Source organism: Aspergillus neoniger, assembly GCF_003184625.1.
Source record: "Aspergillus neoniger CBS 115656 unplaced genomic scaffold BO87scaffold_21, whole genome shotgun sequence".
In the NCBI taxonomy this organism is placed as follows: Eukaryota; Fungi; Ascomycota; class Eurotiomycetes; order Eurotiales; family Aspergillaceae; genus Aspergillus; species Aspergillus neoniger.
The window spans coordinates 242309-257601 of NW_020291149.1; the positions used below are offsets into that span (position 1 = coordinate 242309).

The following is a 15293-nucleotide window of genomic DNA, read 5'->3' on the forward strand; positions in this document are numbered from 1 at the left end:
TGCATATGTCGGGGTAGTTCTAGGCGACGCCGATGACGGCGATGAACCAACCGAAGGACAGAAGAGGTACCAAGCCTAGACTGGTCTTACCTCCGACTGGCCGCGATTCTGCAACTGCAGCACGAGCATCGATCCGTCCAATAGAAATCCGAAGCCACACTCGGTGAATGCCTTTGTCTCGAGCCGGCCGGGAGGAAGTGCTGATTGCAGCGCCCTGCCCTTGTTCGCTTCATCACGCTCAATGGCTGGACATATGACATCCTGCAGGCGGTTCACTGGTGCATTGCCAGTTCTCTAAGGTTTATCGACTAAGAGATGAGCATGGCAGTCAAGGAGGAGCCCTGCATGCCGAGTGACAGGTCCAGATTTGCATCCCCTAACCCCACCTGCACTATCACAACAAGAACGTCAATTAGTTAGGAGGCGTCTGCCCTGTCTGCATGGGGAAGTGTACCAATAACTGCACCATTCTGACATTAGCGCTGCTACTTCTCCAAAATGCACTTGCCTAGAAGTAAGACGACCTAAGCCACGGTGCTAATCCAAGGTTGATTGGTTACAAGCAGGCCACGGGAACCCAAATGACATGAGAGAAAATTGAAGTGTATAAGAAGGAAAGGAAACCTGCAGCCCGCTTCGGTCATCTGACCCGGTGGTCTTTCCTTTCTGGACCACCAGCAATCGATTGATTATTCGCTTCTCACTATTTCCCTCACTCGGCTTCATGTCGGTCCCTGAACCCATCGCAATTATCGGGACAGGTTGCAGATTCCCAGGCTCAGCATCCTCCCCGACTAGGCTCTGGGACCTTCTGCTTCATCCACGCAATGTAGCTTCTAAGGCACCCAAGGATCGGTTCAACCATGATGCCTTTTACCATCATGATAAACATCATGGCACAGGAAACTCTCCTGAATCCTATTTTCTTACTGAGGACCCCCGCGCATTCGACGCGCCCTTTTTCAATGTCTCTCCTGTTGAAGCAGAGTCGATGGACCCTCAGCAACGTTTACTACTAGAGGTCGTCTACGAGTCTCTGGAGACAGCAGGCTTAACACTAGAAGCCCTTCGAGGTTCTGACACGGGAGTCTTTTGTGGCCTTATGAGTACGGACTATGCCAATCTGATTAGCCGTGACTGGGATGAGGTTCCCATGTATACCCCATCCGGAACGGCAGCATCTATGCTTTCCAATCGTATTTCCTACTTTTTTGACTGGCATGGGCCATCAATGACGATAGACACCGCATGCTCTTCAAGCTTGGTAGCCCTTCACCAGGGTGTAAGTGCTCTGCGAAACCAGGACTGTTACATAGCCCTGGTGGCGGCTAGCAACCTCATTTTTAGCCCCCGCGAGTATATTGCTGCTTCCCGGATGCACTTACTCTCCCCCTCCGGACGGTGTCGGATGTGGGATGAAAGCGCGGATGGTTATGCACGGGGTGAGGGTATTGCTTCCGTGGTCTTGAAACGCCTCAGCGATGCTATTGCGGACGGGGATCCCATCGAATGTATCATCCGCGCCACAGGGATCAATGCCGATGGACGCAGTATGGGAATTACCATGCCATCTAGCATTGCCCAATTAAAGCTTATACGCTCAACATATGCCAGCGTCGGGCTGAATCCCGCAGACCATCTCGAAGACCGGTGCCAATTTTTTGAAGCCCATGGCACAGGCACGCAGGCTGGAGATCCTCAAGAAGCCACTGCCATATATAATGCATTCTATGGGGATTCAACCTTGCCTGAGAAGCCAATCAAAGAGCCCTTGTACGTGGGTTCAATAAAGACCCTCATTGGCCATACAGAAGGTGTAGCAGGGCTAGCGGGAGTTATAAAGGCCTCTTTATGCGTCCAGAAAGGCATTATACCCTCGAACATGCTATTGGAGCGCATCAATCCAGTTATTGCACCTCTGACTTCTCGACTTCGCATACCAACCGAGCCATTGTCGTGGCCCAGCCTTGCCCCAGGTGTTCCTCGCCGGGTTTCGGTTAACTCATTTGGTTTCGGTGGAAGTAATGCACATGCGATCATTGAAAGCTATAGTCCAACGAAACTGACACTAGAGCATTTCTTGTGCCCACGGCTACTTCCATTTACTTTCTCTGCATGCACAGCGAAAACCCTGATAGAGGTTCTAGAATGCTATGACCAATTTCTTCAAGAGCACCCCGCCGTCGACTTGATAACATTAGCCGAGTCTCTTCTAAAACGACGATCAGCATTTAGTCACCGTGTTTTTATCACAGCAGCTTCAATTGAAGCCCTTCAATTTGAGATCAAGATAGAGCTTGAGAAGCGAAGGTCAGCAGCAGTTCCAAGTATTATGTCCCGGCCCAGCCATGCACCAAAACGAGTACTGGGTATCTTTACTGGACAAGGCGCGCAGTATCCGCAAATGTGTTGGGACTTGATTTCAGCCAGTCCACAAGCCATGATCTGGATGACAGAACTGCAAGAGTCGTTGAACAGTCTTCCATTGGAGTACCGTCCGGACTTTTCATTGGTTCAGGAGCTCTCGGCTCCCGAGTCATCTTCAAGAATCCACGAAGCAGTTGTGTCACAGCCCCTGCGCACAGCTGTGCAGTTAATACAAGTAAACTTTTTACGGGCTCTGAGGGTTCATTTTTCCACTGTCGTGGGACACTCGTCGGGTGAGATTGCAGCGGCTTATGCTGCAGACGCTATTAGCGCAGTAGATGCTATCAGAGTTGCATACCTGCGAGGTTTCGTAGCTGAACAGGCCGTCGCAAATGGCCAGCCTGGAGCTATGCTGGTCAGTGGGATTCCCTGGGAAGACGCGCAGGCACTTTGCTCTGAAGGTGGCTTCAGCGAAACAGTCAAAGTTGCTGCAAGTAACTCTCCAGTAAGTGTCACGTTTTCTGGGGATACACAAGCGATACAGGAACTCGAATGGATGTTAGAAAGCCTAGATCTCGCGGTGCATCGCCTGAATGTGGACATCGCCTATCATTCGCACCATATGATACCATGCGCTGCACCGTATCTGCGCGCTCTCGAGGCCTGTGGAATTCAGGCAAATCCTACGACAACGACATGGTTTTCTAGTGTACACAAGGAAACGAGGCTAGACACTGAAGACATCACTCCTCAATACTGGTGCCAGAACATGCTTCGTTTCGTGCTTTTCTCTCAGGCAGTAGCGGCCGCTTTTGCAGACAATCCCAAATTTGATTTATTGATCGAGGTTGGGCCACGTCCCACACTCAGAGGACCAGTCTTGCAAACAATATCTGAGATGGCAGATATAGAGCCAGAGACAACCTACCTTGGTTTGGCTGAGCGTGATGCCAACAGTACGGAGGTATTTGCTCGCGCTATTGGCTCACTCTGGACACATCTGGGAGCAAATATAGACATCCAACGTTATCTGTCACTCTTCGATAATTCATATGGAAGCCGTTTCGTGAAATGCCTACCCACATATCCCTTCGACAAAACACGAGCTTATTGGACGCTGTCTCGCCATACTAAAGCGCGCCTACAGCACTCTGATCTCCCACACCCTCTTTTGGGGACTCTCAGCCCTGAAACAGGCGAGGACGAATGGCGCTGGCGCAACTACTTAAGCCGGACAGAACTCGGATGGCTTAATGACCATCAGGTTCAATCTCAGACTGTGTTCCCTGCGGCCGGATACATATCAATGGCATTGGAAGCAGCTGCAAAAGCCGCACGTGGCCAACCTCTGCGGTTGGTGGAATTCGATGATGTGCGCATCCACTGTGCTGTTCCTATTCCTGACGATCCACAGGGTGTGGAGATAATCTCGAAATTAGGCGTTACGAAATCAGAAAGCAATGTCATCATTGCAGCCTTCCAGTGCTACGCTAGTATTGCTGGGAAACTAAAGACATGCGCCTCTGGAGAACTGACTGTGTCGTTTGGGGAACAAGATGCTATGTCTTTGCCCCCTAGATCGTCTATACCAGCTATTTCTCAGTCAATGGACATAACTGAATTCTACGCATCTCTGAAAAGTCTTGGTCTCGGTTACAACGGTCCCTTCCAAGGGCTGAAGGCTCTTACTAGACAAGCGAGTAGGTCGACGGGCATAGTTTCAGGGACCGAGCTGGGCTCGTCTTTGCTGCTACATCCAGCTATCATTGACTCCAGCTTGCAGGCCTTGTTAGCGGCGAGGAACATCGATGAAGTCCACGCACTACATGTCCCTGTGTCCATTGAGCACATCGCAATTAACCCGCAGTTGTGCAAGCCCAGCTCAGTGGAGGCCATGACTGAGCTTGCTGTTGAAGCTTTCCTCGACAGTGGCAGCCCAGATGGCATGACAGGGGATATCAATGTATTTGACCCTGACGGCCACGGGGTCTACCAAATTGAGGGCTTCCATGTGGCTCCGATTTCAACTCCCGAGGATCGTGGCATCTTTTCCAAGATTGTCTGGGGCCCGTTGCTGCCACAAGCTGTTTCCAAAAGCGTATATCAGGATTGTCAGAACACAGAAGAGATTCAGTGGGTGGAACGCTGCGCTCTTTTGTATATGAGAGATGCACGGAGGCAGCTTTCCGCAGAGGAATGCAAAAACCTTGACCAACACCGGTCTAGCGTCTTGCAGTGGATGGATCAGGTTCTCTGTACAACACACGACGGCTCCCATCCGATATGTCGTCCAGATTGGCTAGACGACACCCTGGAAGATGCTCTCGACAAAGCTACGAATACGGCACGCATAGGTAGCGATCCCTGGGATCAGCTTCGGATAGCAGGTGATAATTTGTCGGAATTCCTCAGAGGGAGAAGCAAAATGATCGAGCTTCCTTGTCAGAAAGGCAAGTTGGATGGGATATATAAGGATGCGTTTGAAAACAACCGCAGCCGTTCGCAGCTTGCAGTGCTCGTTAGTCAGATCGCTTTCCGCTACCCTCATATGAAAATACTTGAGCTCAATGCAGAAAGGGGGTTGGCCACGGAATCGATTTTGAGGGAAATAAAACGTTCATATCAATCCTATACTTTCACTAATTACTCTCCAACATCCTTTGCGGATGTACGAGAAAGACTTGCTCAACACAAAGATCGGATTGTCTACCAGGCGCTTGATATTTTGTCAGATCCCGTCCAGCAAGGCTTCAGAGAGCACTCATATGATCTTATCATCGCAGCTGATCTGATTTGGTGTGCTGAAAGTCTGGTGCAGACCTTGAAACACATTCGACAGCTGCTCAAGCCCGGTGGATATTTGGTCGTTCGTACCGGCACCAACACGAATATCAATCGCCTTGGGCTGATAGTCAGCTCTTTCAAGAAGTGGTGGACCGATGAGAACGGAAGCCCTCAAAGCCCGATGGTTAGCCTCCAAAAATGGGATCTGCTGCTCAAGAAGACTGGTTTTGGAGGACTCGAAGCGGTGTCGTCGGCTGGTCGGTTTGGATATGAATCGACCTTTGTCACGCAGGCAATCGATGATCATATCCAACTGCTCCACGAACCCTGGAAATGGAGGGGAACACTATCTGATAGTCTACTCCTCATCGGTGGAGCGACGGGAGCAACATTGGATATGGTATCGGCTTTAGAAGTCTTACTCAGACCATGCTTCCGTCAAGTAATCCTTGTACAAAGTCTCGATGTACTAGATTTGGATGACATATATGGCTGGTGGGTTTTGAATCTGACCGATTTAGATTCGCCTTGCTACGAGAATATCACAGCCCAATGTCTCAGCAACCTCAAGGTGGTGATGAACAGCGCCAGCAGGCTTCTTTGGGTTACGAGTGGCCCAGAGAGCAAACAGCCCTACTTGAGCATGAGTAGGGCTACTGTTCACTGCCTCGCCTATGAGAATCCCCAGTCTATCTTTCAGTACCTGAATATACCTAACCATCAAGAGGTCACCGCTCCTACTCTTGCCGATATTTTCATGCAGTTGGTCCATACACCTAAGGACAACAATGATGGCCTGGATGTCTGCCTGCATAGTACAGAATTCGAGCTACGGCTTGTGAATGGGGTGCTGCATATTCCGCGAATCCAGTTTGACGACACTAGGAATCAACGGTATTTTGCAAGCCATCGCACGGTCAATGGCTTGGTTGACCTGCAAGATTCCACGGTACAGATTGTTACCCCGTCAGCCACACGCACTGAGTTCATACTGCGCGAAAGCCTGCAATCCAGGCAAGAGGAAGATCGCAATGCTGCGACCCATCGTCGGCTTATTGTACATTTTTCGACAACAACTGCCTATAAGGTGGAAGGCGCTGGATTTCTGCATTTAGTCATCGGTCGAGATGGAAATGATAATACACGTTGGCTGGCACTATCAGAGCAACATGCATCAACTATTGTGGCACCACTCAGGTGGTGCTGGCGGCTCCCAGACAGCGTTCCTGAGTGCCTAGAAGCTACTGTCTTGATGCGAACAGCTGCTGCCCTGTTGGCCACTTATATCGTCGACAAAGGGCTTCCCGACACAATGATCATGATCTATAAGGCTGAAACTTTATGCAAGGTTGTGTGTGATGCTGTCTCAGCCTTCGCTCTTGCACGAAATGTTCGGGTATTGTTTGTGACCAATGTCCAAGCCGCAGTGCCAAAGACTGGTGTGCTGTATATTCACGAGAGAAGCTCTTCTCGTACTTTATCTCGCCTTTTGCCGAAAGACATTTCTGTCATTGTCGGCTGTACTCAAGGTGCGAGCAGTGTTTACGATCGAATCATATCTCTCCTGCCCGAGGATGTTGTGCAAGTTGATATCTCGAGTTTGAGCAGAACGTCGTCAAAATCATTGCGGCCTGCTAGTCCGATCACCGTTGGGCAAACATTTCTCGCAGCCTGTGCGTTTGCGCTACAAACGGCTACCTTGCAGGAAGAATTTCCGCTTGTCTCTGTTCAAAACTTGCAGGGTGCTTCGCCGGGAATGAATCAGTTGGAGATCGTGGATTGGACCCAGCCAGGCCAAGTCCATATCCAAATTCAAACAGCAAGCTCCATGATCACACTAACCCCACAAAAGACATACTTGCTTGTCGGGATGACTGGTGATCTTGGAAGATCCGTCTGCCAGTGGATGGTCAGTAAAGGAGCCCGAACTGTGGTCCTTGGCAGCCGTTCCCCCAATGTTGATGCGCAGTGGATTTTGGAGATGGAAAGACTGGGTGCTCGAGTTGTTCCAATGGCAATGTAAGTGTCTATCCTGACAGTATGTCGAGGCAAATATTGATAATCTGTAACAGTGATGTCACCAACCGAGAATCTGTGTGCCGTGTCTATGCTTCTATACGTGGATCACTACCTCCGATTGGGGGAGTAGCCAACGGAGCGATGGTGCTCAAGGACTGCCTCTTTGCTCAAACGACGCTAGAGAATATACAGAGCGTCATGGCCCCAAAAGTTCAAGGCAGTATTATCCTGAGCGAGGTTTTTGGTGACCTGGACCTAGAATTTTTTATTCTATTTGGATCAGCTGCTGGGCCGCTGGGTAATGTTGGCCAGACAGCATATTCAGCCGCCACAGAATTCATGTCAGCGCTTATCAAACAGCGGCACGAACAAGGCCTAGTCGGCAGCATTATTCATCCAGGCTTGATTAAAGGGGTAGGGTATTTTGCAAGAGCAGACAGTGCAGTTCAGAACATGATCGAGCGGAACACTGGTGCTTCAAACTTCAGTGAGCAAGACCTGCATGAGCTCTTCGCAGAGGGTGTCCTTGCAGGACACCCAGGTTCTAGCAATAATCCTGAAGTAATTGCTGGCTACCAGGTAATAAACGCTGAAGAGAACTCGAACGCGTTATGGTTGCGAAATCCGAAGGCGTGGCATCTCATTAGCCATGCGGCTAACCCGACCACATCTGCATCCGGTACTAACGAGAATGTTCCGATAAGGAAGCAACTCGAGCTGCCAAAGAGCACTGGCGAAGCCACGGATATAATAACTGAAGGGTTTATCAAGGAAGTGCGCTCCAGGCTGCAACTATCCGCCGAGGAATCGCTTACTGGAGCATCTACATTGACCGAGATGGGGGTAGACTCTCTGGTGGCTATCGAGCTGCGGCATTGGTTCGTTAGGGAGCTGTCTGTTGACCTTCCTGTGCTGCAGATTATCGGGGGTTCTTCTATCCAAGAGCTGGCTGGAACCGCTGCATCAAAGCTTTCAAAGGAATCCATGCCATATACTCAGACGGAAGTAGTACCAACGAGCGGTACTGACGCTTGACACCTGTGTGATATTCGCTGCGCAGTCTACCACGAATAGTCACATTACCTGTAGCTCTCAGCAATCCATAAATAGATAAGTTTCATCTGTATGTAGCAGTTGTTTTAGCTACAGGGGAAAATCAACATTAAACCCTGTCTCAAGTTGTATAAAAGCTGATGTCATCTAAGGGTCTCTATGCACTAGACCAAATAAGGAAATACACTGTCCCCATTAAAGGCGCTAAACCTCATCCAGCAAGCTCGCTATCTGGCGCATCGCATCGCCTCCCATCGTCTTCTTCCTGTACCAACCCCCAAACCGACTCAAGCATGGCATCCGAACCAAAGACCTACGTGTCTGGGGGACGCGTTCTCGCAAGGTAAATCCCCATCCATCCATGATAACACCTCACTATCTACAAAAGCCATGACTGACAGTTCCATCCTCCGTCCAGTCCCCCCATCACAGTCCGAATCATCCGCTTCGTCGAGAACATCTACCTCTTCCTCGGATTATACATCGTCAGCCTATTCTCGGTATGCACTACACCTACATTCATACTCCAAGTTGGATACCCATCCAGCCGAACCCTATACTAACGGGTACATGTCATGATCTAGCTGGACCCCTACACCGCAGCCCAAAACTCCCGATTCAACGTTACTCAGTCAGGAAAGACTCCCAATACTCGCGCTCGCTGGGGCAGTGGAGGTGGAGGTGGAGGCGGATCCTGGGGACCGGGCGGCGGCGGCGGTGGTGGTGGTGGTGGACCGAGGATCGGTCGGGTAGATGATATTCGTGGGCCGGAGTGTAAGAGCTGTGGTTGATCTGGGGGTGCTGTCTTTAAGGGGGCTTGGAAAACGAGATATGGTGGGATTGAAGGGATGGGAGTTTGATAGGGCGCTCTTTATTGATTATATTATGGATTGGAACAATGGAATGGAGTTGTTGTGATTGGATTCTTCTGTGGTAGATGGGATGTGTAGGTAATTGGTATGGCTTATAGAAGAGTCATGTATGATGCTTTGTGTAGTTGTAAGTTGTGATATTTTAGGCCCGATCCAGTGGTGATCAACAACGCCGTTGATTCCCATGGGTAAATTCATGGGGAAATGCCAATGCCCCGCAAAAGAGGGGCCGGTGCCGGGAAATCATCTGAGTTTCAGTACTTTCCAGACCCAGCTAGTTCTTTAATCTATTTCCTCTTTTACGTCAAGTTCATTGCATCTTGGTTGCTGTGATTGTTCATACGATATCAAAGTTATTGATAAGGCCACAATCATCAGGTCCATTATCACACCATGACTACACCACAAACCGACGCCGAATGGGCGACGCTGATCTCCAGCGTCCAACAATCACTCCATACGACCTTCCCATCATATGACATTTCATCTGAAATCAATCGTACCATAGACCACACCCAGCTAGCCTTGACAGCAACGGAGCAACAGATCGACGACCTCTGTCAGGAAGCCATCCAGCACCAATTCGCGACAGTCTGCGTCCGACTGAACCATGTGTCTCGAGCAGTCCAGAACCTGAAAGCGCATCCGGCTGTCGGCGTAGCCTGTGTGGTTGGGTTCCATGAGGGAACTTACAAGACAGATGAGAAGACAGCTGAAGCGAAGGAGGCAGTGAATCTGGGAGCGTCTGAGCTCGACATGGTGCTCAACTACCCTCTTCTACAAGAGGGGAAGTACCAGGATGTCTATGCGGACGTGCTGGAAGTGCGCAAAGCAGCCCCGGCACCCGTTGGGCTCAAAGTCATCTTGGAGACGTCTCAGTTGACCCGCGAGCAGATCATAGCGGGCTCGGTGCTGGCGTGTGTAGCTGGAGCGGATTACATCAAGACTAGTACTGGGTTCAATGGGCCCGGCGCGAACTTGGAGAACGTTGCTCTTATGCGAGAGACGGCCAATCTGGTTGGGAAGGGCACCAAGGTCAAGGCCAGTGGAGGAGTACGGTCAGCAGAGGACTGTCGCAAGATGTTGCAAGCAGGAGCGGCACGTATTGGGAGCAGTTCGGGGGTGAAGATCATGCAGGAGGAGACGACGGGAATTGCTAGTAGTGGTAGTGGAAGTGGTTACTGAACAGAAAATGTATCCGAGTTTCTAGATAGGTTCCTGGAGAGTGCTTTTCTTAAGGAGCATCTATAGTTTGAGTTGAGCAATTACTACAGAGTAACCTCGTCAGGATGTTGACTTAACGTTGGTGGTGACAGTGGAGCTCAACGTCATCGTCAGGAAGTGTGATCGGTCAACCAAAGCCTTCGAACTAGTCCACTATGTGTTGTTTGGGCCATCCCCTGCTCCACGAAAGGATCCTTAGTCTCGTCGAATGAAGAAGCGTTCGTCCCTGAAAGTCCCTTTTCCGTCCTCCACATCCCCTTCTCATCCTTCTTCATCGCTCTCTGCTCCCTCCTGCTGCCCTGCGATGCGCCGTCCCAACTATAAGGTACGTCAATGACAGCTTACACCTCCTTGTAATAACAGTGTCTGACTTGAGAATGCTTTGTCCTTGTAGAGACGCAAGACTACCCACGAAGATAGTCTTCCGTCGCACCACAATGGCACAACCAATTCCCTGTTCACCGAAAAGCCCTCGGCCGTCTTCACCCCCAAGGGTGGCCGATCGCATACTCTCAGCGTTGCCATTCCGGGCAGCATCATAGCCAAGTAAAATCCCCTCGATCAATGCTCCCTAGGGGCTGCTGATGTAGTCAACCACTAACATCTGCTGTACAGCGCGCACTCTGTCGAGCAAAAGACCCTCCTAGCCGGTGTGATCGCACGCGCACTCGCCGTTTTCTGCGTCGACGAAGTGGTGGTCTTTGACGATGATGAAAATGGTGCAGACTATAACTATCATGAGCATGAAGATCACTATAGCTCACACATTGCCAAGATTAGAAACCCAACTGATGGCAGTGCATCCTCTCCCAAAGCCTATACCGCGTATTCGGACCCTTCACACTTCCTGACTCATATTCTGTCGTACCTCGAGACTCCACCATACTTGCGCAAACACCTCTTTCCTATCCATTCCAATCTTCGCACAGCTGGATTGCTACCCAGCTTGGATATGCCCCATCACTTGCGTGCTCATGAGTGGTGCGACTTCCGTGAAGGCATTGTTGTTTCTAGTCCTGACCGATACTCAGCGCGAAACAAACATTCGGCCAGCAAGATCACTCAGAGGAGCAATGATCATCAGTTCCACCATCGTAACAGCTCTACTAACAATGGCCCTGCCACAATTGTGGACACGGGTCTCTCACAGAAGATAATTCTCCCAAATACCCACCTTCCAGAACATGCCCGAGTAACCGTCCGATTTCCCCAGCATGGATTCCCGTATGCAGAACCCGTACACTCATCCACTCCTCGTGTTGAGGCGGGATATTACTGGGGCTACTATGTGCGACGATGTCGGTCTCTCTCCTCTGTTTTCACGGAGTGTACTTATGACGGTGGCTATGACCTATCCTTCGGCACGTCCGAGCGTGGTATGCCTATCTCCACAGTGCTAGAAGAGAAGCCCCAACAAGCACACGATCGCTACGAGCAAGACCACCCCCCTGATCGCGAACAGCGTCCTCCAGACTTTCAGCACATTCTCGTCGTCTTTGGTGGTGTTGCTGGGATCGAGGCAGCAGTCCGGAACGATCCCCAACTCCGTGACATGGCCATCCGCTCATCAGATGCCGACAAACTCTTCGACTACTGGGTAAACTTCCTACCCGGACAGGGAAGCAGAACCATCCGCACAGAGGAAGCCGTTTGGATGGGGCTGACGAGTCTCCACGGCCTGTTTGATGGCACCCACCAGCCGAGGAAGACATACAGATATCATCACGACGGCTAATATTTCCAGCTCCCATGATAGGCGCTCAATCCAGGTGGGAGATCAAATTCCTTACCTTGCGCCTATCTGTCTTTTTATTTCCCTACCCATCAGTCCAGTGTCCAACTGCCGCCGCCGCCACCACCACCACCGTCTGGACCAGGCGTACTGGATTCCGCACATACAACCCTAAACCACCTGCCACGACAACGCCCATGGCAAATTCCCAACGCTGAAAAACCCCCCATATCTGCCAAGCTAGAAAAAACCTGTACACAGTAACCTTATCAGCCATCAAATAACGAACTTTTCCCCTTCAGAATTCCTAGCACTTATGAACATGAAGTAGCCCAGACACCCTCAAACCTCATGGAATGGAGCAAAGCAAATGAATATCCTTATTGTCGTATTACATACTTTCCCACAATGAACAATATCACATAGTTTCCATAATCAAGCTAATTTATTTAGATATCATGCGCGGAATGTAACCACATACGTTGTACAACGTCAAATGAATTTGAAATGTTCCCCAGCCCGCATGATGCATTACGGACGGACGGTTGTGTGTGTGAGTGTGTGGCTCCACATAATGCATACCAGAGGCCTGCGAGTCCACATTCCTCCGTTTCGACCATTTGACAGCCACTTTCGTTTCATCCGCGGGTTGGGGGCGCACATATTGTGTGTTTCATCGGGTGGTTCTGGGTTTGGGTGGCTGTAGCCTGGGGGTTTGGGGGAGGCGGGTTGTTATTGTGTAGGGTATTAAATCAGTTACTAGTCTTCTAGACGTACTGGTAGAACTCAGTGGTAATGAGCATAGTAAGTAAGTAGTATGGCGTAAAGTGTTGGTGAAACTTTTATCTATTACCCATTTGTCTATAAACAATACAAGACTCCGTGTGTCTATCAATCCAAGCATAGTAGTAGTTTGTAGGAAAGACATGCATCATGTGATTTGTCATTTCATTGAGACTTTTTGTGTTCTGACCTTTGCGCCTGTCGAATGATGTACTGTAAGAAAGGGGAAATGCGGGTCCGATAGTGGTTGATCATGCAATTAAATTGTAAAGTAGTAATGGATAGAGAAAAAGAGTCTACTCATCACTGCTCTGATCATCCGTATCGCTCGTCATGACGGTATCCTCGGCGTCCATCTTCCGGAGAACCGCATCTCCCTTCTTGCCCTTCTTTTCGGCTGCGAACCAGGCCTCCCGACGGCGGGTCTCCCGCTCTTCTTTCCGCGCCTGTCGGAGGATCTTCTCCCGCTGCGCCTGTTCTTGTTTCTCGTGAAGCTCGTTGATATAATCGTGCAGGTTGGCGAGATCAGAGCGAAGCTTAGTTACTTCGTCTGTTGTGGATTGGCGGGCGGTCTCGTTCACAGAGGATTTTTTCTTCAGCGTGGCGAGTTCCGCCTCCAGTTGGGATATTTGGGAGTCCTTGGCCGCTAGGTCTTCGTCGCTGATGCCATGTGCTATCGAGGAGACTGGAGCTCCGTTGCTAGTGGGCTGGCTGAAGGCAGCTAGTTCGGCGAGGCCTTCTTCCAGCATGGATTCAGGGAAGTACGCGTGGGAGAAGGCTTCGGTGAATTGGTCGGGCTTAGCAGAGTCGGACTTGGATGAGATGGAGGGGAGGAGATGCGTGCTAAAGGTGTAATCGGCTGGAACGGCGCCAGCTGCTTGAGAGGTTTCGGACAGGGAAGAGTCGTAGCGGGGCTTGACGATGGTGTGTGCTACCCGCTTAAGGTCGAGGGAAGGATGAGGGAGACCGTTAGGAGGAAGCATAAACAGGTTGGTGACAGGATGTGTGTAGTCAGCCACGGTCGAGGCGTACTTCTTCCTTCCAACCGTCCATGACAGAACCTTGCCATTCTGATGGCCAGAGAGCAATGTCATTCCATCGTAGCAGAGGGTGAGCGCATGCGCCGCGCCGCAATCAGCCGATGGCGGTGCCCAACGATCTTCTGCGGGAGGTTGCGAGGGAGTAGACTGAAGGGAGGGATCGTGGAGAGGGTTCTGGATGGACTGGTTCTTGTAGAAGTCGATCGACTGGATACTGCCATCTTCGTATCCGACATAGAAAGCCCGGTCGGCCGGGTCAAGTGCCAGCGACTTCGCATTGGACGGCAAGAGGAAGGTGCGCAGGAGACGGCCGGTGTGATAATCCCAGGCAATGGCTGTGCTATCATCTGCAGCAGACACGGCAATGTTGTATCGACCGGCGCTGTGGCCCACAGCGATGGCGGTGATGGCGGCGCGGTGGTTGGAGAAGGTACGGATGGGAGAGTTCGGAGGCTGACGATCACGGCCGGATGGAGGTTTCGTGAAGGATAAGAGATCCACTAACGACCAAACATGAATGCTGGCGTCGGACGAACCCGACAGGATGAAGTTGGAATTGGGATCGACCACGATTGAGGTCACTGGCCGCAGATGCGACGCTGTCGTAGCCACTTGTCGGCCGGTGCATGTCTAGAAAGCACATGCTGTTAGTATGAAACCATGACGAATAGCTGGCGACGCCATTGGGGCTGTGAACAATTGATTTACCTCCCATAGAATCAAACGGCCCCCTTCGGTTCCCAAGACCAGGACATCGCCATTCTTGCCCCCGGCGACAGCAATGCTGCGAATGCGCTCCGGGAAGGGAACGGTGGCTTCCTGGTTGCCTTTCTCCCTGCTATACACATGCACAATGGCTTTCTCGGACTGCGCAGCAAAAACATGCGACGGACTCACGGCCAGGCAATTGGCCGCCGTTGAGCTCTTCTTGAAGGTGGAGCGCAGGTTCAGCGTGGGCTGGAATTCATGGACGCAAACTCCCACATCGCGGAGGGTCGCAGACGCTGGCGCTTTGCTGGACGCCAGCGTCGATGCGATGAAACATTCAGAAAGCATGAGGAACTGCCACCCCAGAAGGTTCAAATTTGCAGGAGGCAGGGAGAATGCGACGAGCCGTTTAATTTTTTGGAGACGCAAAATCCACGAAAATGCAATAAAATAAAATGAGGAAATCGAGGCTCCAATCGATAACCGGGATGTTTGCATGGTTTGTCTGCAAGTGCCCGATAAGGAAGTATTGTGCATCTCTGTATGCATGCTTAGTTAATCCCGAACAAGACGATCTATAAACCTTCATTAATTAAGCTTCATCTCCTTCTCTCCCTCAGTTCAGGTTGACGGAGTGATACCCTCGCTGTCCCTGTCTTCAGCTCCCTAGTTCCCCTGCTCTCCTTTGTGACTGATTTACCTATTGAAGCT

The 15293-nt window shown here is 50.7% G+C and overlaps 5 protein-coding genes across 5 annotated transcripts; 4 read left to right on the plus strand and 1 right to left on the minus strand.

Annotated features, from left to right (window-relative positions):
• Nucleotides 1-692: 692 nt before the first annotated feature.
• On the plus strand, nt 693-8264 carry BO87DRAFT_337124 (type I polyketide synthase). The gene is made up of 2 exons (XM_025620548.1): nt 693-7170; nt 7224-8264. The coding sequence occupies exons 1-2, from the start codon at nt 725-727 to the stop codon at nt 8203-8205; spliced, it is 7428 nt and encodes a 2475-aa protein (XP_025478509.1). The 5' UTR covers nt 693-724; the 3' UTR covers nt 8206-8264.
• A 251-nt stretch (nt 8265-8515) lies between these two features.
• Nucleotides 8516-9151, plus strand: BO87DRAFT_377646 (uncharacterized protein; the record flags this gene model as incomplete). Its single annotated transcript, XM_025623600.1, has 3 exons — nt 8516-8566; nt 8642-8723; nt 8808-9151. Coding segments are annotated over 3 exons (340 nt in total), but the record flags the coding sequence as incomplete, so codon positions are not given.
• A 217-nt stretch (nt 9152-9368) lies between these two features.
• BO87DRAFT_377647 (2-deoxyribose-5-phosphate aldolase) lies at nt 9369-10525 on the plus strand. Its single transcript, XM_025623601.1, has one exon. The coding sequence runs from the start codon at nt 9489-9491 to the stop codon at nt 10278-10280; it is 792 nt and encodes a 263-aa protein (XP_025478511.1). The 5' UTR covers nt 9369-9488; the 3' UTR covers nt 10281-10525.
• Nucleotides 10526-10623: 98 nt separating this feature from the next.
• On the plus strand, nt 10624-12519 carry BO87DRAFT_439200 (RNA methyltransferase; the record flags this gene model as incomplete). The annotated part of the gene is made up of 3 exons (XM_025627920.1): nt 10624-10644; nt 10714-10865; nt 10935-12519. 3 exons carry the CDS (start codon nt 10624-10626, stop codon nt 12052-12054), a joined length of 1293 nt encoding a protein of 430 aa, XP_025478512.1. The 3' UTR covers nt 12055-12519.
• A 354-nt stretch (nt 12520-12873) lies between these two features.
• On the minus strand, nt 12874-15010 carry BO87DRAFT_337128 (putative ribosomal assembly complex component Ipi3). Its single transcript, XM_025620549.1, has 2 exons — nt 14583-15010; nt 12874-14504 (listed from the first exon to the last, which is right to left on the minus strand). Exons 1-2 carry the CDS (start codon nt 14928-14930, stop codon nt 13131-13133), a joined length of 1722 nt encoding a protein of 573 aa, XP_025478513.1. The 5' UTR covers nt 14931-15010; the 3' UTR covers nt 12874-13130.
• Between the last annotated feature and the right edge of the window lie 283 nt (nt 15011-15293).